The sequence below is a fragment of the Scardinius erythrophthalmus genome (genome assembly GCF_964197995.2).
Source record: "Scardinius erythrophthalmus genome assembly, chromosome: 24".
Classification (NCBI taxonomy): domain Eukaryota; kingdom Metazoa; phylum Chordata; class Actinopteri; order Cypriniformes; family Leuciscidae; genus Scardinius; species Scardinius erythrophthalmus.
In genome coordinates, this window is record NC_138244.1 from 11,198,217 (window position 1) to 11,219,975 (window position 21,759).

Genomic DNA, 21,759 nt, shown 5'->3' on the forward strand with positions numbered 1-21,759 from the left:
ATTTTTTCTGGAAACTTTTTACATTAACTTCACTACATTTGAAAGACAAATGTCGTACTTTTTACTCCACTACATAGATGTGTACTTCTTTTGTTGGGGTGGTAGTGTTAAATAAAATAAAACGTTTTTTTGTGTCAATTCAGTTTAATTTCTAGGTTTTATAACATTCTAAAAGCTCTTAATTCCACAGATACTACTGATAGGTGTATTCACAAGGTGGCTTCAGAGGCATAAGATACTGTAAGTATTACATACAACAATGCAATAATAATAAAACAATGCATTGGCATTTACTTTATATTAACTTTGTTATAGGTGAAGATCTTATCTGCTTTTTGTGAGGTAAGGAATACTGATTCTGGGTTGAAGCCTCTTTTGTGTCGTAAGGCAGAGTGGAAGTGGAAAAGAGATAAACTCCAAGTTTCATATGAATGTTTAACTGCTTATAATTAGTTACCAAAAGTCAATGAAAGAGGTCAAATCTAAATTCCTCTCAAAACTCATCACAGAAAATGCAAATCGGTCGAGAATGCTGTTTAAGACAATTGATTCAGTGCTAAAACCCTTACCAGCTCCTTCTCTTGTTCCATCTCGGGAAACTGCTTTGTTGAAGGTCAGCAATGACCTTTTGCAAATCCTTGATACCGGTTCACACGCAGTGCTTGTCTTGTTGGATTTAAGCGCTGCTTTTGATACATCACTATCTTGTTGCATCAGTTGGAAAAGTTGTGGATATTCAGGGTGTCGCCTTGCAGTGGTTGGCCTCTTATCTCAGAGGCCTTGATTTTAGGCCTTGGTCCTCATCTCTTTTTAATTTAAATTCTATCCCTGTCAGTTTTCAACCTCATGTAAGGAATCTTGGTGTTACATTGGATTCGGCACTAAATTTTGAACAACAAATCAGTTCAGTGGTAAAGGGTAGTTTCTTTCATTTGAGATCGATTAATTTACGAGACTAAAACGACTTAGAGACTGTAATCCATGCCTTCATTACATCAAGTCTGGACTACTGTAATTCCTGCAAAGCCTGCAAATTGTCTAAAATGCTGCAGCGAGACTTCCTACCAGTACAAAAAAGAGAGATCACATTTCTCCTATTTTAGCGATTTTACATTGGCTTCCTGTTAAGTTCAGAATCGATTATAAAATTGCTGTGTTTGTGTACAAGGCTCTATCTGGTGTTGCACCAAATTACATATGTGACCTTCTGATTCTGTACACTCCCCAAAGAACTCTTAGGTCTTGTAATTAGTTTCTTTTACCTGTCCCACCAAGGGCCTTCTCTGCTGCAGCACCTAAACTATGGAACAGTCTGCCCTTCGCTGTGTGGTCTGCTCCTTCATTAGCCAGTTTTAAATCGTCTCTTAAATAAATTTTGTACATGAATATGAACACGTCGAGTGAGTCTGACACCAGGTAATCTCTGTGCATTTTAATATTAATTTGCATAGATAGAGCGTGAAATGACAACAGGTTTAACATTCAGTATCTTGCAGTATTGATCAGGAGATGCCAAAAAAAAAAAAAAAATTTAATAAGAAAGGCCAGTTGAATAAAGCAGTCACAGTATTATTTTGTGCAGAGGTGTTGCGTTTCCCTTTCTGAAGCTGCTGCCCCATTACAGATACTTCTTTATCCAAGCCTCGTCTGGTTTCACACAGAATTCGGTTTTAGGTGTCATAACACTGAAAAAAGTACAGATTCATTTTTTGGTTTTGTTATTGCTAGCATATGCAAAATTATTTTTATCATTTGTCTACAATTTAAAATGAGCATATGACAGTTTTTTCTAAATTATAGCCTTTATTTTATAGTCTAATATACTTACACAACACCTGCAACAGGACAATGTGAACTTGTCCTCACAGCACTCACAATTCTTTTGCCCGGTATTTGGAAGTCGATAAAATCGAAGCAACAGTTCGGAGGTACTGCAGCTCCATGAGCTGTTGATGAGATACAAATGTATATCTTTAAGTAGGCTATATATATATATTTGTTTTAGGAGAGAACTGGACAATATTCATACCTCTTCAAAATACATTAAATATTAATGTGTTGATAAACGTCCTTCAAAATAAAGGTCCTTAGTATTTTTTTAGGTTAATTTGCAGAATCTTCAGATCAGCATATCCGTGTCTGCTTCCAGGGGCGATTTCTTCATTAGGGCGATTGGGCGACGCATCACCAAAGTGTGAAAGGGACTTTTTCAATCACATTCGCATTCAACCACAGAGTTACGCTGACACTGTTGTTCTGCCTCTAGATATAATCCAATCAGCGCCAAGTCACGTTCTGTGGAATACCGCCTATTTTTGGGCGATTTCACTCTGTCCTAGAATCACCCAGAGTGTTCCAACAAAGATATTAGGCTTGTTTGAGATGAGCAAAATCTGCGCAGAACCGATCATCGGTGATCAGCGCGAGATGCATGCCAGTTAGAAATGGGAAACGACTTGCTTGACGACACATTTGGTTTAAACAACCGTGATGTATTGTTCTCTTTTAAAATGTTTGATTTTAAAACTCTGATATCATGTTTTATGTGTATACATTATGTGTGAATATTCCCAAACTATCTGACAGTGCGAATGCGATCTCTATGGGTTATGCAATGTAATTTTTATTAAAAAAAAAATTAAAAACAAAAACACATGTCTGTATTAAAGAAAAAAATGATTGGTAAACATGTATTTGGAATGGAATTAAATAAGTACTTTGGGTGTCTTGTTCATTATATTTATTTTCATATAAAAGCAACAGAACTTAAATTACATCCAGTTTATTAGCAACACTGTGCATGAGCGTGAATCCCGCGATATCCATCTTTGATCTCGCAGGTGTCAGATCCACTGTGAGAAGAGAGAACTGTCTGGCTTGCCTGCACTTTTTTCACTCCTCCTCTCACTGCAGCCGCCTACTCTCGCGTACATTTCAGGCGAGGCAAGGCGCATCTCAAACAAGCCTATTTTTTTTGAACTGCAGGCACTGCAATGCATTAGGGCTCGCACTGCTGCCGTCATCATACGTAACCTTAACTTGTGCAGCAATTGGTGGAAACAAATATATTAATAATCTTTAAGCTTAAGTGACATCCATTAATTTCCTCGGTGCATAACTTACATTCCATGGACATATTCTCCATCTGTAAATGTTAGAAAGTCAAGCAAATATTTCCATTTTGCTGTCATGAGTGGACGAGCCTTCTCCAGGCTAAACTTCCGTGAACGAGCGCCACCGCGTGCATGTAAGTGCAGTAGCCTACAATAGGAGCGCAATAATTCAGACTAAAATATACATTAACACTAAATTATAAATATATTTTGCTAAAATATTTGTTGTTGAATATTTATTGTTGTTGGTGAACATAAATGTGCTAAAGAATTTCAAACCTACAAGTTGATTTTTATGATATCAGTTTTGTTTTTATTTATTTTCATTTTAAGTTTAGTAAATTTAACTACTTCTTTAAAAAGCATTATTTTGTTTTTATATTTTTCATGTTGCAATGTTAGAATGTAATGTGATTTTACCCCTTTTTTTGGATAGACTGCTTAGATATACTGCAAGGTTACATTCACTATGTTTGTTTTCATAGCCTTCAATATAATCATTGTTTGTAGGACAATATTGATCAGGATTTGAAATAAAAAAATGTTTAATTAAATACAGATTTTTTTTTATTTTTTTTTATTCAAATAGAAAATAAATGTAAATATTGAGATTATGCCATACATTGCCATTTAGCCCAAAAAATCTGATTTCTTTGGCATTTGGCTATTGCCCAACCCTACCTTATGGCATGCTTTAAATGCTGAATTTTCCATTTTTAGCTAAGCAGTAGGCTAATGATTATGACATTATTATCACGGTTAAATGGTTATTTAACAATTAGCCTACATTCAGTCCTGCATTAATAATTCAGTTTGTTTGCACCCTCCCCCAATTTTTTTTAGCACCAGCCGCCACTGTCTGCTTCACATTTTGAAAAGCTTTCAAACGTGATGCTGTAAATAATTATTTTGTCATTTTGCCTCCACGTCCCCCTGATTGCCCGCGAGCTTTTCCGCCTGTCTGTAATTTCTCTACTGTGCGACAGAGAGTCACGTGGTTGTGACACAATCATTAGCCTATTTTTTTACAAAAACTGCTTCTACGGGGCCATAACGTAAGATACTACAAGGTAAGGGAGCCTTTTATACATTGTTGTGTTTCTTTAGAAATAAACAATGGACAAATAGAGTCTTTAAACGCCTCAGATGTAAAGTTATTCGCTGTCAAAGTGACGCCAAAATGAATGGGAGTCAATGGATTGCTAACAGCAGGTAATGGCTTGCTAACCAATGGCGGCCCCCAGGGAAGGTACGCTTTCCGGGTGCTGGATTACCCCCTTGGTTGATCCATGCACACTCTAAAAGCTAATATTGCCCACAACCCACTGCGCTTACACACACGAGTAAAAAGTGTTTAAAAACTACACAACATGGCGGACCGACAGTGAAAGGTTTATATAAAGGTTTCAGTGACTAATCAAAGTTTAACCTGATACAAAACTATTTATTTAATGTTATCCATGTTATATTTCATCTGAAATAACAATGTGGACTTTTATAAAGATTGTTTGGCCATTAACTTTTAAATGCATCATTAGCCTAATATGAGGAGAGTGAAAGACCCGCGGCTGCAGATCAATGTGCTTCTGCATTTCTCTCCGATACGATAGGAAATGAAATGAAATAAAATGTGGAGGATTTTATCTTTGACAAGATTATTTCACAGGCCAGTTTACGTGACAGAATGGGTGTAACTAAGGGACAGAGAGCAACCGTTAAAGACGCAATTGTATGACATGATAGTATGTCCTAAAGCTTATCTACTCTTCTGCTACACACTCAAAAGTAAGCACCTTTTCTTCACAAAAGGCTGCGTCCGAAAACGGATAAATGCTGCTTTCGGAGGACGCATTCCAAGGTCGGAAGGCATTCCTGTCTCCTAAGATACCTTCATCTGATTGATTTTTGAAGGCAGCATAGAAGTATCCTTTGCTGCCTTTGATATCCCGCAACCCTCCATTCTGTGACAGTTGAGCTAGAAAAATAAAGATGGCATCTGAAAGTTGCGGATGGTCATCAGTTTGTGTGTAAATGTAAATTTTTGATCAATGTTTTCCATGATGTCATTGTTAGCGAGAAATCACTATTGTAGTCATTAAATATTCACTTAGTTTTCACCGAAGCTCGATATATTTTGCTGTGGATCAGTAAGTCTGTCCGAAATCAGTTTCGTGAGGAACCTTCGTGCGCAAACGCTGTTGCGAGGGAGAAATCAACAGTTCTGTGCTCGAAAATACGGTGAAAATCGCGTCACATATTGATTCAGGGACAGTGCAGTTTTTTCAATGACATTCGCCGGCTAAATGGCAAACCTGATCGTAAACCCTACGTAATGAGGACAAAATGTTCCCACAAAGAACCCCACAATATCCAAAATCCTTGTCCTTGTGGGGAAATTTTTCGGTCCAGATGAGGAAACTGTTTGATCAAGTTGAAAACCTTGTCAGGCTGCTTTTAATCACTCAGTCTCATCAGCTGAGGCTGAAAGAAGTTTCAGTGCTCTTAGGAGACTGAAAACATAATATGGCTCAGAACAATCATGGCACAAGTGAGACTTAACAGTATTGCTGTGTGCCATGTGTCCACCTGGCACCAGGACAAACTGGACAATATTGACAATGTTGAATATGCCAACAATTCATTTCTGTTAATGACAGGCGTAGATATGTGTTTGGCTTATTCAAATAGCAAGGAACAAGACAGTAGACACATTTTGCTGTATACGAAATCGCCCCCTATGCCCTCATTCACTATTCCCTACATTAGGTGCTTTCGCATCGGAGGAACATTTTCATAGTTCCTAGAACTATTGGCGGAAGTAGCCTACACGAATTTTGTCGTGTTGGCATCACAGGAACTACGAATAATTTTAGTTCTAGGAACTCCTTTTGGAGGAACTAATTTAGCTCCTACTTCAGAGTAGGGTCTAAACCAGCACCATAGGAACTATCCGTGACGTTGCACGCTGATTGGCCGAACGCACGCGAAACACCAGCACCTGCCATTTGTAAACACACAGATTATAGCCTACATATTTACCCAAGAAACTAACTCTACGAACATGGAAATCAGTGATAGATGGGCCTCTTAACCTTTACGCTGAGGAGAAAATCCAACACAACTTTGAGGGGATCAAGTGAAACATGATTAGCCTATGTATTTCTGCTCAGCTAGCAACAGTGGACATCTACCACATGGCACACGCTAATAACTTTTTATTACTGTCTACTTTCTATGTATAACAGTTCTATTTAATAATGTGTTAGACAGATCGTAAACTAATTAATACGGAGAGCCACTGTGTGTGGCTCTGTCTGGCGTTCTCAGCACCGTGAAAATAAAGGTCCGCCGCATCGTCAAAATAAAAGTCACAACAACAAGCATGGCTTAAGTCACTTGAGAGTTCCTACTGGCAGTCCGAATGCAACCAGGAAAATGTTCCTAAGGGAACCCCCTGATGGCTAGTTCCTAGAACTAAGTTTCTATTACTCCACTAATATAGTCCACTTGAAGGAGCTGATGAAAACTCGTTGTACAAAACGGTTCTACACTCATTATTGCGGTGCATTGTGGGATTGAATGAGTGCACTCAATAACGTCCACTACGGTTTCGGACACCACTACAATTGGCTGTACCCTCAATTAGTGCCTGATTTAAGGGTATAGGGCCATTTCGGACACAGCCATTGACTATTGCATTGCACTATGAACGGAGAAAAGTTAAGCCTCTGTTAAACTGCCACCTTGTCATTATTAGTTACCTGTAACATTACAGAATTCATTAATTAACATATTGTTAATTAGCATGACATATTGTTAACAAAGTCAATATAGACTAAGCCTTAATACATTATCATATACATTTCCTAAATCCTCAGCTTCTGGTGATGCCCCCACCAATTTCAAAATCAAACCTACGCCCGTGGTGGTGGTCGATAGGTGGAGGGTTGGGTTGTGCATCTCTCTTTGGCAGGATGGGAGGAAGCACTGCTGGGATGATCTTGGATTTGGAGGGTTGAAATGTTGAGGTGGGCTGGAGATTGGTGGAGTGAGATGTTGGGATGGTATTTGGGAGCTGGGTAGGGGACAGTGAAGGTGGGTCGGTGTGGAGGGTTAAGAGCATGATTGTGGTGAGCGTTGCTTCTGTTGTCACCCCACCTCTGTTAATGAGGAGATAGGAAAAAATATCTTTAGTAAAAAAAGAGAGTGGTTTAGAAGTATAAACAGCCTAATTGTGGCTAAATATGTTGAATTTTCAGTGGCGAAGCTCACATTTTTCTTGTTATCCCTTTATCTGGTTTCACACAAAATTGGATTTTAGGGGTTGCGACCCTGAGGGAAATAAAATCACATTTGAAATGTTTGTTTAAAGTGCTGCCATAATATACAGATTAAAAAATATATAGGTTATACTGGTGTCTTTGTTACAGTGACTATACATTTAAGTACTAAGTCTTCTTATTACAGTTTTTCTGAATTGCTAAAACTCATTTCTTGAAACCATCACTCACTTTCTCACATCCTTGAACACAAAACCAAATTTTCAAACCACATTCAGAGAACCTCTGACTCTTCTGGCAAAATCAATCAATTGCCTCAAAACCATTTTATCTGTGCTCAAATCAAACAATGCTTTCAGATCATAAACACAGCAAGTCAATATGACAACTTACAGTATAAAGGTGAATAACTTGTTTACTGTCTGCACTGCAAGTATAGTATTGTACTGAATATTGTATATATTGAATATATTCAATCTGTAATTCAGCACCTGCATACTGTGAAAATACAGTAACCCCACTGCAAAAGCCAAAAAGGTAACAGTAAAAATCTCCAAATGTGCACGTTACTGTACACTCAGAAGAGTTTTGCAACTGCAAAATCAAGGTCAGTGAAAGAGATTTTATTCTGCTTCAGCATCATGTACATCATTTATGTACAGTTGGATTGGTCACATCATTAGAAATAAATGTAAACAATTTTGAGTCGTTGTGTGTAAACGATGACAACTGTGTAGTTGTGTTTAACTTTTGCCTGCCTGTGTTTAGCGTTTTGAAACACTAGTGCATCACAGTGTGAAATGTGTGAAAATGTGTGAAAATGTGTTTAGAGTTTTGAAACACTAGTGCATCACAGTGTGAAATGTGTGAAAATGTGTTTTGCAAAAAGAGTGCATGAGATCTGCAAACAGTGTTTAACTACCTGAACTTGTTTAATGTTTTACAGAAAGAGTGATTGATTTGACAAATTGGTTTAGGCTATTGAGAATTTGGTTCAGAGAATGGGGTTTAGTGTTTTAGCAATTCAGAAAAACTGTAATTAACAACATGTACTTACTATATAATTAGGGCTAGGGTTAAGGTTTGGTTTAAGGTTAGCTGCATGTAATTATGCATATTATTGCTACTACAGTAACTATATGTAACATATGTAACAAAGGCAAGGTAAAATAAAGTGTTACCAAATTATGTTATGTGGAATTAGAAATTAAACAACACCTTTCAGACACTGGAAGAGCTTGAGCTGTTGGCGAGATTAACATGTTATATTAGTCTGAGCAGAATCCTTGAGAGATTATTCAATATACAAATACTCAAATACAAGACTAAATGGTAACACTTTACAATACGGTGTACACTTTACAGTGCACTAATAAGCATTAATTCATGCTTAACTAATGCACAGATAATCATGTGTTAATGTATGACTCATGAAGAACTAAACCATTAATTAATGATTACTGCATCAGTAACTAATAAAGATTCTAAATGATTAATAGATTAAGTAATATATGAATTGTTATTAATTAAATGTATCATAATATATTAATTCCTTAATAACTTAATTTATTAACTAAAAGTGTAAATTAATGCGTTAATTACCACAGTTGGTCAAAGCAATGTACTTCAACTTACAGTTGTCTGCTTTAATTAATGATTAACTAATGATTTGCAAATGTATCATTATGTTATGACTTTACTTGTTGTTGAGGCACATGACTATTAACTAATTGTTAAGTAATATGCCATTTTGGTTTTGACATCCACACTAAGCCATGGATTTCAATTTCCAACCATGTACAAACAAGATTTCACTGAGTCTGATGAACCTTGTTGTTCATGGCACAGGAATATGTGGTCGTGGAACACTGAGAACATGCGGTCGAGCTCTGCTATTTCATAACACTGTGTCTAGACTCGTCAAAGACAATAGAACGTCCATTACAGTCAGTGATACTACACTGGATGCGGCGCGACGCTACGCGACAAAACCCCAACAGTAAACCGGTGTCACACACTATTTCTGACTTACTCAGAGCTCTTGTGCTAGTTCTATTACGAAGGACTAATGGACTTGCAATGGTCTGTCATGTGCAGTGTAGACAGCTGGTCTCGTCCAGTTTAAACACAGTGTAGAGGGGTGTAGCACAAGATCCCGGGCCCTATAGGCAGTCCTGATGGGCCACATGTTCCTCAAATCCAAAGAGGAGGATGAAGGGTCTGTTGCTACACTCCCTGATGTGACAGTTTCTGAAACTGAGGGCCATGTGTTTCACAATGTTAAGATCTGCTTCTACTAAATCTGACAAATATAATGTTGACATGATATGTAGCTAACGATGAGCTACCTATGACACTGATTAGCCTATTATTGCTAATTTTAGATATTATAGCCTATTAATTTAAAATTAAACATGTTTCAAATTAGGCTATTATGGAGTGTTGTATGCAAATAGCATTGTTAGTGTACAGTTTATTTATTTAGCCTTTACCTCAGATTACATGTATAACCAAATTATCATCTGAAAGTGTATGTTCTGCTCTTTCAATGGGTTGTCTCAGTTCATTTTTAGCACTAACGATCGCGGAAATATTCAAGCAGTTTAGCACTAGATTTCGTGTTCTAGTTTGTGCTCACCTTTCTTTGAAAATACGTCAGTTACTAATTGTTTCACCTCATTTTGTCTGTCCTTTCTTTTTTGTGGCCTGATTTGGTTTTCTTTGAGAAAGACATTTCTACAGTAGACGTTGTGAAGATGGACTAAACCATTTAGCGCATTAGCAAGGGGTGGGACCATGAGACCTTAGATAGTCTTTACTTTTTTGTATACAAAATGTAGTCAGTCAATCAACTATTCAGCCAATAAACTAACTTTACATTTAATCTGACATTCATTATGAAATTTAATAAGAAAATGAAAATATCCAGGTAAAATAAAATATATTCCAGACTTTTCAATGGACCTCTCTCCCCTTGAGGCCCTGGTAATCAGTACTGGTTTTACCCCCAGTCCGACGCCCCTGACAGTGTAAGCGCGGTCAGGAGTTCAGATTCTGGTGTGCTGATACTTGTGTGTAGCCCAACTCACCCATCCTTCAAACACATTCTTTGACAACATTACATTCACTGCATGTGCAAACTGTCAAAACCCATAAATGGCATATTACTTAACAATTAGTTAATAGTCATGTGCCTCAACAAGTAAAGTCATAACATAATGATACATTTGCAAATCATTAGTTAAAGCTGGGGTAGGTAAGAATGGTCTAAAAAACTTATTTTTCAAATTTGTTTAAACTTTATGTATATATCAATACATAATTAAAATGTAAGTATTCTGAAAAAGAAAGTATAAAAATCGAGTGTATGTAGACCTCTAACGACTGTTTTAAAGACAGCTGATTATTTCCATTCAGTCCACCCTCTCCCTTCTGGGGTCCTTCCAAAGCCACGCCCCCAAAACACATGAACGCACGACTCCGACAGCTGAGCTGGAAGACACTTTATTTACCTGAGATGAGCGGAGAGGAAGGAGCGCAGTGCATGTAGCATCATGTCAGAATCACATGTAATAAAAAAATCTAACTTTATCATTATGAATATAAACAAATAAGATGTATTTTAGTAGCCTACTCACTATCAAGCTATCATATCGATATTGGTAAAGTTTAAAATATATATTTTTTGATTCGCTAACGAGCTAGTTATAACTAGGCTATAAGGCAAAGCTAAAAACAGGTTGCATTGATACACGTTTTTCCATTTCCATTAGTTGCACTGTGATGAAGATGAATTTCGTGTAAGATTCATAACATATAACGTTAGGCCTACTAGCTGTTAAACATGTATTTTGTTATGTAAAGTTCCCCCCACAGCGGAGCCTGCCGTGAACGCGCAGGCTAGTAAACATGCAGGGTCACCGATGACGACGGATAAACAGTTATGGCACATTCACTGGTAGGGACGAAATGCTTTACATTGACTGGCCTGCCCATACTTTGACTACAAACTTGGTCCTCAAATCATTACATATTATGCAATACATGTAATGTAACTTTATAACGTTGCACTCTTTCTATGAGTTATAAATAGCTAGTAAGATAATATAACGGTAACTAACGTTGCAGTAGGCTATGTAAATAATTATTCTAGCGATATGTAATGCTAAATAAGGTTTGCTAGTACATTATTTTAGCAACATGACAAGCCAGTGAATTAGCAGGTTTCAGTTGTTGCTTTGCACAGTGCGTGACATTTTATCTGTATGTTATGCGGCTAGAGTTTTAACACTGAGTCAATGGGCTCCGACGGGCTTGTTTATCGTCATCGGTCTTTTCCCGTTTACCTGTCTTTGTTGTATGAGCAGGTTCCACTCGAGAAATTGGTAGTTTTGGTTGTTTGACCGCCACACAGCTGCTCGGCACACCGGCAATCTTGATTTTGAATGACGGTACGCGCTGTGCAAGAGAGGGGCGATCAGCGCGTACGCGAACTTGATTGACACTGCTAAGACACTCCTCCTGGCTCTGAAGGCATCTGATTGGTTCTTTACACTCGGACCGAGTAGCAGTGATTGGTCAGAGTTTTTACTGTCCTGCAGCTGCTACAGAGGTCTGATTGTTTTCATTCCTTTTTCTGAACACATAACGTATTGACTACTCTCATGATGGAAGGACCATTTCACCCAGTATAAAAAAAAGTGTTTCTGAACAGGATTACCTACCCTAGCTTTAATGATTAATTAAAGCAGACAACTGGAAGTTGAAGTACATTGCTTTGACCAACTGTGGTAATTAACACATTAATTTACACTTTTAGTTAATAAAATAAGTTATTAAGGAATTAATACATTATAACACATTTAATTAATAACAATTCATATATTACTTAATCTATTAATCATTTAGAATCTTTATTAGTTGCTGATGGTTTAATTAATGGTTTAGTTCTTCATGAGTCATACATTAACACATGATTATCTGTGCATTAGTTAAGCATGAATTAATGCAGATTAGTGCACCCTTATTGTAAAGTGTTACCGACTAAACTATATCTGTGCAATATATTCTGTGGAAGAGCAGTTTCGGATTGTATCCGAGTGTTAAAATATGTGTTAGATTCACCATATTTTGAAACATTATTTTTATTCCTCAGGTTTTAAATACAGAGTAAGTGTATTTAAGATTTGAATATGGAGCCTGAAATGCTTTCCAGCCTAACAAGTGACAGAGACAGACACTCACCAGCTGAGGTAAGATGCAGAGCACAGCACAGTATCAGAAACATTAATAAAGTCTTTGTGAAGGTCTTCATTCTCCAGGTATGATACACCTCAACAGAAGAATATGTGGAGAATTGCCAGCAGAAGATGGTGAATTAGATTTTGAGTTGGAAGAACCTCCTTGTTGATTCTCTGGATCTTTTTTAATTCTTTAACAGAAATTTGTCTCTGAACCCTCTTCCTCCTAATTTGTTATTGTTACAAGGTACTAAAATTAAAGGGCTGCTCAGTGCATTTCACACAGGAAATACCCTATTTCTGCCTCCTTCATAGGCGCCTTAAAATTGATCTAGTGCTCTGCTGGCGAACCAGACTACTGTAACTGTTCATTCCGTAGCGTCTGTTGATCATGCAAGTGAAAATACACGCTCTTGGAATTCCTTTTATCATAACTGAAACATTTGGCAACTCTATGAGAAACACTTTGGCTTGTGTGATAACCTATAAAAGTTATTTTCAGAACTGTGCGGGTATTTCCATTAAAAACCAGAAGAAAGTCTTCTATCCTTGATATAATATTATTTATGTCATCTCAGGAGCTGCTGGAAAAGGGTAGGGGGTGGAGAAAACGTTTTTCAGTTAGTTGCAGCCATTGAGAATGTGTTTATATATCAGTGTGTGTCCTTGCAGCACCTCAGACTAGACATCAGCCAAGTTAACATGTGAAATTCAAATTAGAGTATGGAGCATGGTGAATGTGATTTCACCAAGTAGAACAATATTCCAATCAACCAATCAGATTCGAGCGATAGGTTTAAAGTTAAGTTTAGGCTTACAACCAGGGTTAGGGGCTTCTACACCATTCTAATTCACCTATATCTTTTCCCTCTTATTTAAGAGATAAGTGATGGGTAGGGTTAGATTTAGTCTCGCGTAGCCAGACCTTCAGACTGATGGCAGAAGGTCTGGACTCTTACTGCAGCTTTTCAGGCGGACCGTTAAAGAACGCGACACACACGTCTCCCGGACATCCTGTAGAATTCAACCAATCAGATTACGACTTTGAAACTCCTGAAGTGTTTCCAGAAAAGTGTGCCATATGCATTAGACGTTCAGCCAACGGTCAGTAGGAGTGACGTCTGAGGCTCAGACTAGGTTAGATTTAGGGGTGGGATAGAGATGGACTTTGTTTTTGTTTTGGAGTCCAGGGAGTGAATTTAAAGGGGGGATGGAGTTCCAATTCAAAATGTCGATGATTTCCATGTTTTATCCATCTAATAGCCTCCAAACACTGCAAATTTCATACATAAATATGGTGGGATTTTCTGCATCTATGGTTTAAAAATCTAAAATATGTCCCCAACTAGTGTTCCCACAGTGAATCTCGGCTATTTCCACCACTGTATTTATAGAGGTCTGGTGATTAAAATGATCTGATGTAGGCCTACGTGCGTCCTCTAGTGAAATATTAAAAAAATAGTTGTAAAGTGTCCTACTTATAATAATTATAGGATATTCTATTGCCTTTAGAACGTGAATGTTAAAATGTTTGATATCCTATTGTTCATAAAATAGACTTCATACATAAAATTAAAAAAATGTGTTTGCTCTTTATGAATTTTACTTGAAGACAACACTGGCATCAATGAATAAAAAAATAAATCCACAAATTTTTAACATGGACATATTTTTTATTGAAATATATGAAGTAAAATTGTCAAGTTAGCTAAACTTTTAAGTACATAGTACATAAGTAAGTAAATAGTAAATAAAAAAGCAATTAATTTTATAATGGACAATAAAATGAAGAAAATCTTAACATTAGACAATTTCTGCAATATTCTCTATTAATATTAGTAATAATAATACAGCTCATTTAAAGTTCATATCAGTACATTTATTTTTGACTGATAATGAGATTAAAATTACAATAATAACACTTGTAAAAAAACTCTTAAGTTTCATTTAGGTGAGTTTGAAGCCCCTTTCTTGTCTATGTGGTTTAAGTACAACTTGGCCCAGTGATGTTTAGGGTTCATGCAGAATAGCCTCTTCCCAACTGTTACGAACCTACAGCAGATTACAGACAAAAGCATTAAAACAACATGAACGTGAGGGAATTCTAAAGGTTAGTAGATATTGAGAGGATACTCACACAATGTGTCTAAGGGGGCAAATGCTACTTGTCCAGATATAAGACTCCAGCTGTTTCTTAGGAATTCTGATGTTGGTTACATTAAAGCAGCAGATACTATTTGCGACATCATCTGCAAGAGTACCTGAAAAAGTAAAGGGTTCAAAATGTGATTCAACAGATTTTTAAACAGAATGTTTTTACTCTCCAAACTTTATCCCCCGTTTTCACTCTGGAAGAGAAAAAAGATGTCAGACGCAGACACTCACCAGCTGAGGTAAGTTGTACAGCACAACACAGCAGCAGAAGCAGTAGCGAAGTCTTCAGGACTGTCATCATTCTCCAGGTGTGATAAACCGTACGAGAGAAAGCTAGAGTATCGTGAACTTTCAGCACTCCATTATATAGCGACGGTGAATTCGTTTCTGTGTTGAAAGAAATCCCCTATACTGATTCTATGGACCAGTGACGCAGCCTTTTCTAAGTACAACACTGTCTCTGAACCCTCTTCCTCTTTACTTGAAGGTGTTGCTTTATGTGCTAAAAATACATGTGCTGATACAACTTCACGTAAGTCACCCACTTCAATTCAAATGACCTCTCATAGGCTCCTTAAAATAACTGCGCTTCTGAGATATACCACTTACAGTATCAATAAAAGTTTCCTATATCTTTCAGCAGCTTTTAATAGCATTCAACTGGATTCATAAGTGAGAAATATAATTCATATACAGCTAAATCCTTATCTTATCCAACGTGTTTCTCACATATAGAATACAGATAGTGAAGATAAATAATACATTTTCCTTTCCGAATTGTAACTAATGTAGGGAGGCCTCAAGGTTGCATTAGTTCTTCATTATGGTTTACGCTGACTGCATAACTAGCTTTCTGATTATCTTCAGCTACATCCAGTGAAAATTCACAATGTGAGAATTGATCAAACCTCAAAAAGTATTTTAGTATAATGATCTGATCTGTCATGATCTCCTCATATAGAATTTCTCAGTAAGAAGATAGAAAAGTATTTATCTCCTTAATCAGAGAGTTATTTTGTATTGTACACAACCTGGTGTAATAGCTTGTCTGTAACCCTAAATCTAATTTAATCAAATTTGCATTTGGTGTATGTGAAATTATTCATATTCAAAATGGTTCCATTTATTCTTTTGATTAATGTTTTTTATTTATTTATTTTATTAATTATGACTTTGTATGAATCGTATTAATCTCCGCTATTCCAGTCATTGATGGCTATGTATTAATTTAATCATCATTTATCGTTATATTCCTTGTTGCATTATTATTTTACATGTTATTGATTTCTTTAATCATTTATATATATTTTTTTTTCAACTATATGCTCTGATATGTTTGATTATTTCCAAATGAAAGATCTTTGGTGTCTCTTCTTTGCTGTATGATCGAGTGGGTGCATTCTCCCTGTGATGTACGTTTGTATCAAAATATAGATTCATTTCAGACACGAGATCTGATATCTTCTCTTAAAGGTCCTAAAGGTGTCAAAACTATTTTCGTCTCTTTGCAACTGTAGCATTTGACCAGTCACGCCAACATAGCCATTACACCAACTATGACAACTGTTTGACATTTTCTTATCAGATCAAATCACAAGTTTAGGAAGATGTAAGTTTCCTGCATATCTATTCTTTGCTCTTATTTTGTTCTTCACTTCTGCTTCTTCACTTCTACCTCTCCTTTCATTCTGCAAATATCTACTCTATATCTAAACCTATTTGCTATTATAATTTTCATATAGACTCTATTCATTTGTTTTTAATTTTACAATTTTAATAAGTAAATTTGATATTCCTTATTCAAATTTGATCTCTGACATAATCATTATTTGTATGCCTGGATCTCATTGCATCACATTTGTACAAAGATCATTGGCGTGCCTATCTCTGGAACAAATGAGATAATTATATAATTTTGTTGTGATATATATATATATATGCATTGCCTGTCCTTTGGTTTGTATAATAGTAACTTATACAACTACATTTGGATTATTAAACAATGTCGAAATAAAGTGAATCTGCAGAGTTTTGCATTCAAAGGCATGTAAAGCGAACCATTAGCCTGGTAATACCAAACTCTGCTACTTCGCTTTGCTTCGTAGGCCGAGTCTGGAATGGCATAATAGAGAAGTGTTTTCTCTCTCGCGGGGGGCGCTTGTCTGAAGTTTAAAATAATTGGTTACCCGTAAGCCAATCACATAACGTTTGGTTATGGCGTGTGTTATGCGCATGCTCAGCCGCATCTAACTTCCACTGTAAACACATGTATGATGCGAAAACAAAAACCATCGAGCGAAATACCGGAGTGAACATGGCTGTGAACGACTTTTGCAGATTATGTGAAGTAAATCTACGCAGCCACGGTACAATCAGTGTCTACGTCACGGCTCTCAGCCCGCCCTCTGTCCGTTGATTGGCCCAGCTGTTTTCAGGCCGGAGGAAAACGGAAAGCTATTACGCTGTCTCAGACTGACTACAGAAGCGAAATGAAATTGAGCGGAAGTAAGAAGTCTGACGTAGTCAGGCTAGGGAACCATTGCCACAGAGAAGAAAAAGTTAAAACTCTTCACATGTGCTCGCGCTCATAACCGCTAATAAACATCTGAACACACAAACAACGATCAAATGCACATTGATGGATCTTCTTCTGTCAGTGCTCCAAAATGTAATCAAATTTATATTTCTGCAAGCGTGTTTAAACTGGCTAATTGTGTCTAAGGCAGGCAAAGGCATTCGTTTTCAAGAGTTTACACGCCACTGCTCAATACACACAAATTACCACGGGATGGCGGGTGTTCATTTCATAAACTGTGAACAATGGTAGCTTATTTAATGTACAAATTTAGGTATATGTCCAAAAAAAACTGGTAGGCCTAATGTCATACTTTGTAGTAGTGATATCGTGGCGTAATAATCTGTTTGGTTGTAAAATGTATTTATTACCTGAATGAAATTAAATCGAATGTAGGCTATTGTCCTGTGGAATCATTCATTCACAGACAGCATACGAAGATGTTCAGATAATAATAAAGATCTTCATCGCTGGCAAACAAAATTATGCATTTGTAGATTTGCTTTCACTTGACTGTAGTAGGTCCACAGACAGCCACTTAAAGGGATACTCCACTTTAAAATGAAAATTCTGTCATCATATACTCACCCTCATGTTGTTTCAGTCCTTTATGAATTTCTTTCTTCTGCTGAACAGAAAGGAAGATATTTAGAAGAATATCAGTAACCTGACAGTTTCCGGTCTCATTGACTTCCATAGTATATTTTTTTTCCTACTATGGAAGTCAATGAGACCAGAAACTGTCTGGTTACTGACATTCTTCTAAATATATTATTTTCTGTTCAGCAGAAGAAAGAAATTCATACAGGTTTCAAACAACATGAGGGTGAGCATATGATGACAGAATTTTCATTTTAAAGTGGAGTATCCCTTTAAATCTTCCTGTTACGACTCCCGAGTCCGAGTGTGAAACCGCTTCAGACGATTCAGTGCGAACAGGAAACTGAACAAATCATTCAAACTGATTCGCAAACCGATTTAGACAGTTCTGACAACTTGTTTGATGAAGTCTTTGAACAGAATCGACACAAAATAGTGATTAAATTGTGAATTGAGGATCGCTCATGCCCCCCCCCCCAAAAAAAAAAGATATAGCACGCTTGGAATAAACTAAGCATTTAACAACATATTGCATTAAAATAAAGTAACGAGAGGAACGTCGCGCAACGTAACAAAGTAAAAGTACTTTTCTTCCATTAGAAATGTCCTCGAGTTAAAACTAAAGGTACCCACATTTAAATCTACTCTTAAAAGTACAAATTTCCCCCCAAAAATACTCAAGTAGCCTAAATGTAATGAAGTAAATGTACTTCGTTACTACTATAAGCCTACTACCCACCTCTGCACATTTGTTATGAGTAGCCTAATACAATTACCTTGTAAGCACGTACCTTTTTCAGCAGCACTTTATTTCTGCTACAAAAGAAGCAATATCGCCATCTACATGGCATTGAAGGTACTATGACTTGTGCGTTTTGCCCTTATTCCCCCAAACTTGTCCACAGGGCTTTACACGAATGCACTTACTTTAGCAGGTAGCTGAATCGCAGGTGTTTCATTTTCATTTTTCAGAGCTCTCCAGAAGGGAAGATCAGAGAGCCTTTCACCATACCATAATGAATCTGTTTCTGTGACATTTAGTATATTCAACCTTTTCCCAATGGTTATTGTCCCTTTTTATTGTGTTTCTGTGACCTTTATACACCCTGTTTGCTCCACAGCGCCCCCTTTCGACAAAATGCATATTTAATGGCCTACTTTTGTTCATTGTTTTATATGGTGTGTAATTTGAAGAAACTTATGAAAGTATTATATTATTATGCCTTGTGTACATTTTTACCAGGACAGATCAAGTACTGTTTCTCTTGAAATTCTTGAAAAACCCAATACATTTAATAATTCTCAAAAAAAGATCTGACTTCAGAAATAAATAGCACTATAGGATGGGGCGCCGTTTGTAAAGAGGCTCAAGCTGAAAATAACAGCAACATTTTGTCACATTTAGCTTCAAACAATGTTTAAAAAACTGGTATGATTTTTTGACGGTCACTTTTTACCACATTTAAAACAATATTTATCAACTTAGAGATATTTTAAATAGTTAAATCTAAATATTAAATGTTACACCTAAATGTTAAATATTAAGTCTAAATGCTAAATATAAATCTAAATGTTAAATCTAAATCTAAATATAAATGTTAAATATAAATGTTAAATCTAAATCTAAATGTTAAATCTAAATATTAAATCTAAATGTTAAATGTTAAATCTAAATCTAAATGTTAAATCTAAATGTTAAATCTAAATCTAAATGTTAAATCTAAATGTTAAATCTGAATCTAAATGTTAAATCTAAATGTTAAATCTAAATCTAAATCTAATGTTGAATCTAAATGTTCCAAGAGTCCATTTCCTCGGATGAGATGTTTTTTATTCGTTATTTGACACTATAAACCATGCTATAAACACACACTGACCACCTCGAGCTTTTATTTTGGCACTTCCTGTTACCGGCATTTTGAATTTGCATATTAGTTAAATATTTAGTTTCACCCGAAACATTTAGATTCAACATTTAGATTTAGATTTAACATTTAGATTTAAATTCAACATTTATATTTATATTTAGATTTAACATTTAGATTTAACATTTAGATTTAACATTTAGATTTATATTTAACATTTAGATTTATATTTAGCATTTAGATTTAACATTTAGGTGTAACATTTAATATTTAGATTTAACTATTTAAAATATCTCTAAGTTGACAAATGTTGTAAATGTGGTAAAAAGTGACGTCAAAAATTCGTACCAGTTTTTTAAACATTGTTTGAAGCTAAATGTGACAAAATGTTGCTGTTATTTTCAGCGTGAGTCGCTTTACAAACGGCGCCCCATACTATTGCGTATTATAATGAAATATCATAATCAGAAGACACCTTTAGAAATTCACTTTTATTAGTCATTTTAATGTCCACAAAACACTACAATGCAGCTTCATATTTGTATAAATATAGAGAAAACGTTTATCATGCAGAGGTGTACAATGTATAGAATAATTTAAAAGAAATATGAATAATAAATTAATTATAATATAACAATAAGTATGAAGATTTTTCTCCATTTAAATACTAAACAAGATTTAGACTGTAGTGCTCAGAGTCTTTGCTGTAGTTGTTCTGTGTCTGTTGTTCACTTTAGCAACATGGTCGCTCACCCAGGACGTGTTTGGATGTACACAGATCTCCCTTCCAATAACTGTCCGAAACCTGAGGACAAAAAAAAAAAAAAACATCAAAACAACACTTAGGTAAAAGATTTGATCAGACTGAATCATTCCGTTTGGCTCTGTAAATCTTGAGAGGACACTTACACAACAGCTGGTGTGGGACAGCTGCTGCTGGTCTTGTAAAAAGACACCACTCGGCTCAGGGGGATTTTGTTATTGGAGAACTGGAAACAACATGTTGATAGAGCTTCAAGTGCTATAGGACCTGAAAGAATACAATGAATAATAATAATTTTGTATATATCAATACACACACATGCTTGTATTTATATTTAAGAAAAATGTGTAATTTATATATAAAAACATTATATTTATATATAATATAAATTAGATATAAATATATACAGTATATGTATGCAAATATTTCTTAAATATATACATGCATGTGTGTGTATTGATATATACAAAATTATTATACACAGTACACACACATATATTATGTAAACACAAACTTTTATTTTGGATGGATTAATCGTGATTAATCTTTTGACAGCCCTAGTTTATAACCTATGTCACTGAAAAACATTTCAAAAGGTTTCACCTTTAAACTTAATAAACATACAGTAAATGCAAATGCTGACGAAATAAAACGAACGGCATAATCCCCAAAATAAACTGCATTATAATAGCACAAATAACATGAACTACATAATGTACTCACTACTTGAAGTCAGCTGAATAGAGATGAAGAGCAGCAGAAACATCAGATTTCTCATTTTTCACGCGTTTCAGCCCTTACTGATCTATGAGTCTGGTCTGAGAGTGTGTACCGAATGATCTGTCGGTGTCGCATTATATTGAGGGACATTGACGCTCATTGACGACATTCACAGAAATCTGTTTCAAAGTATAGTGACTGAATGAGGATCCATATTTGTTCCCTTTTTGTCTGTTCCTTCTCTTGCACAAATTTCTTTTTTTTTTTGTATGTTTTGGCTCTGGGAAAATAATGTTTTTCCTGTAAATACAATCTTGCTAGACATAAAATAAGAGGTTTGGTACATACAGAAAGTATTGTTTACTAAAGAATTGAAATTAAGTTGAAATTATTATTTCTTAACAATTTTTAATTGATACAATTGTATTGTTTATGTTCTTTATGTGCAA

General features: G+C 35.9%; 1 protein-coding gene and 2 long non-coding RNA genes across 3 annotated transcripts; all 3 read right to left on the minus strand.

Annotated features, from left to right (window-relative positions):
* Positions 1 to 1,418: 1,418 nt before the first annotated feature.
* On the minus strand, positions 1,419 to 13,032 carry LOC308685208 (uncharacterized protein). Its single transcript, XM_081356861.1, has 6 exons — positions 12,638 to 13,032; positions 8,612 to 8,636; positions 7,386 to 7,445; positions 7,032 to 7,273; positions 1,829 to 1,946; positions 1,419 to 1,685 (listed from the first exon to the last, which is right to left on the minus strand). Exons 1-6 carry the CDS (start codon positions 12,705 to 12,707, stop codon positions 1,619 to 1,621), a joined length of 582 nt encoding a protein of 193 aa, XP_081212987.1. The 5' UTR covers positions 12,708 to 13,032; the 3' UTR covers positions 1,419 to 1,618.
* A 1,258-nt stretch (positions 13,033 to 14,290) lies between these two features.
* On the minus strand, positions 14,291 to 15,266 carry LOC308685209. The gene is made up of 3 exons (XR_014029435.1): positions 15,019 to 15,266; positions 14,771 to 14,894; positions 14,291 to 14,685 (listed from the first exon to the last, which is right to left on the minus strand). It is a non-coding gene; the product is annotated as an uncharacterized lncRNA (long non-coding RNA).
* A 5,033-nt stretch (positions 15,267 to 20,299) lies between these two features.
* LOC308684529 lies at positions 20,300 to 21,463 on the minus strand. The gene is made up of 3 exons (XR_014029376.1): positions 21,314 to 21,463; positions 20,737 to 20,857; positions 20,300 to 20,632 (listed from the first exon to the last, which is right to left on the minus strand). It is a non-coding gene; the product is annotated as an uncharacterized lncRNA (long non-coding RNA).
* Positions 21,464 to 21,759: the final 296 nt, after the last annotated feature.

Excerpts from the sequence above, each read along its gene's own strand:
- LOC308685208 (XM_081356861.1), bottom strand. The coding sequence starts at position 12,707 with ATGAAGACCTTCACAAAGACTTTATTAATGTTTCTGATACTGTGCTGT. Across the intron at positions 7,446-8,611 it reads GCTCTTCCAGTGTCTGAAAG|GGTCGCAACCCCTAAAATCC; the intron begins GTGTTGTTTAAT and ends TATTTCCCTCAG. Across the intron at positions 1,686-1,828 it reads TGTCCTGTTGCAGGTGTTGT|TGTTATGACACCTAAAACCG; the intron begins GTAAGTATATTA and ends TACTTTTTTCAG.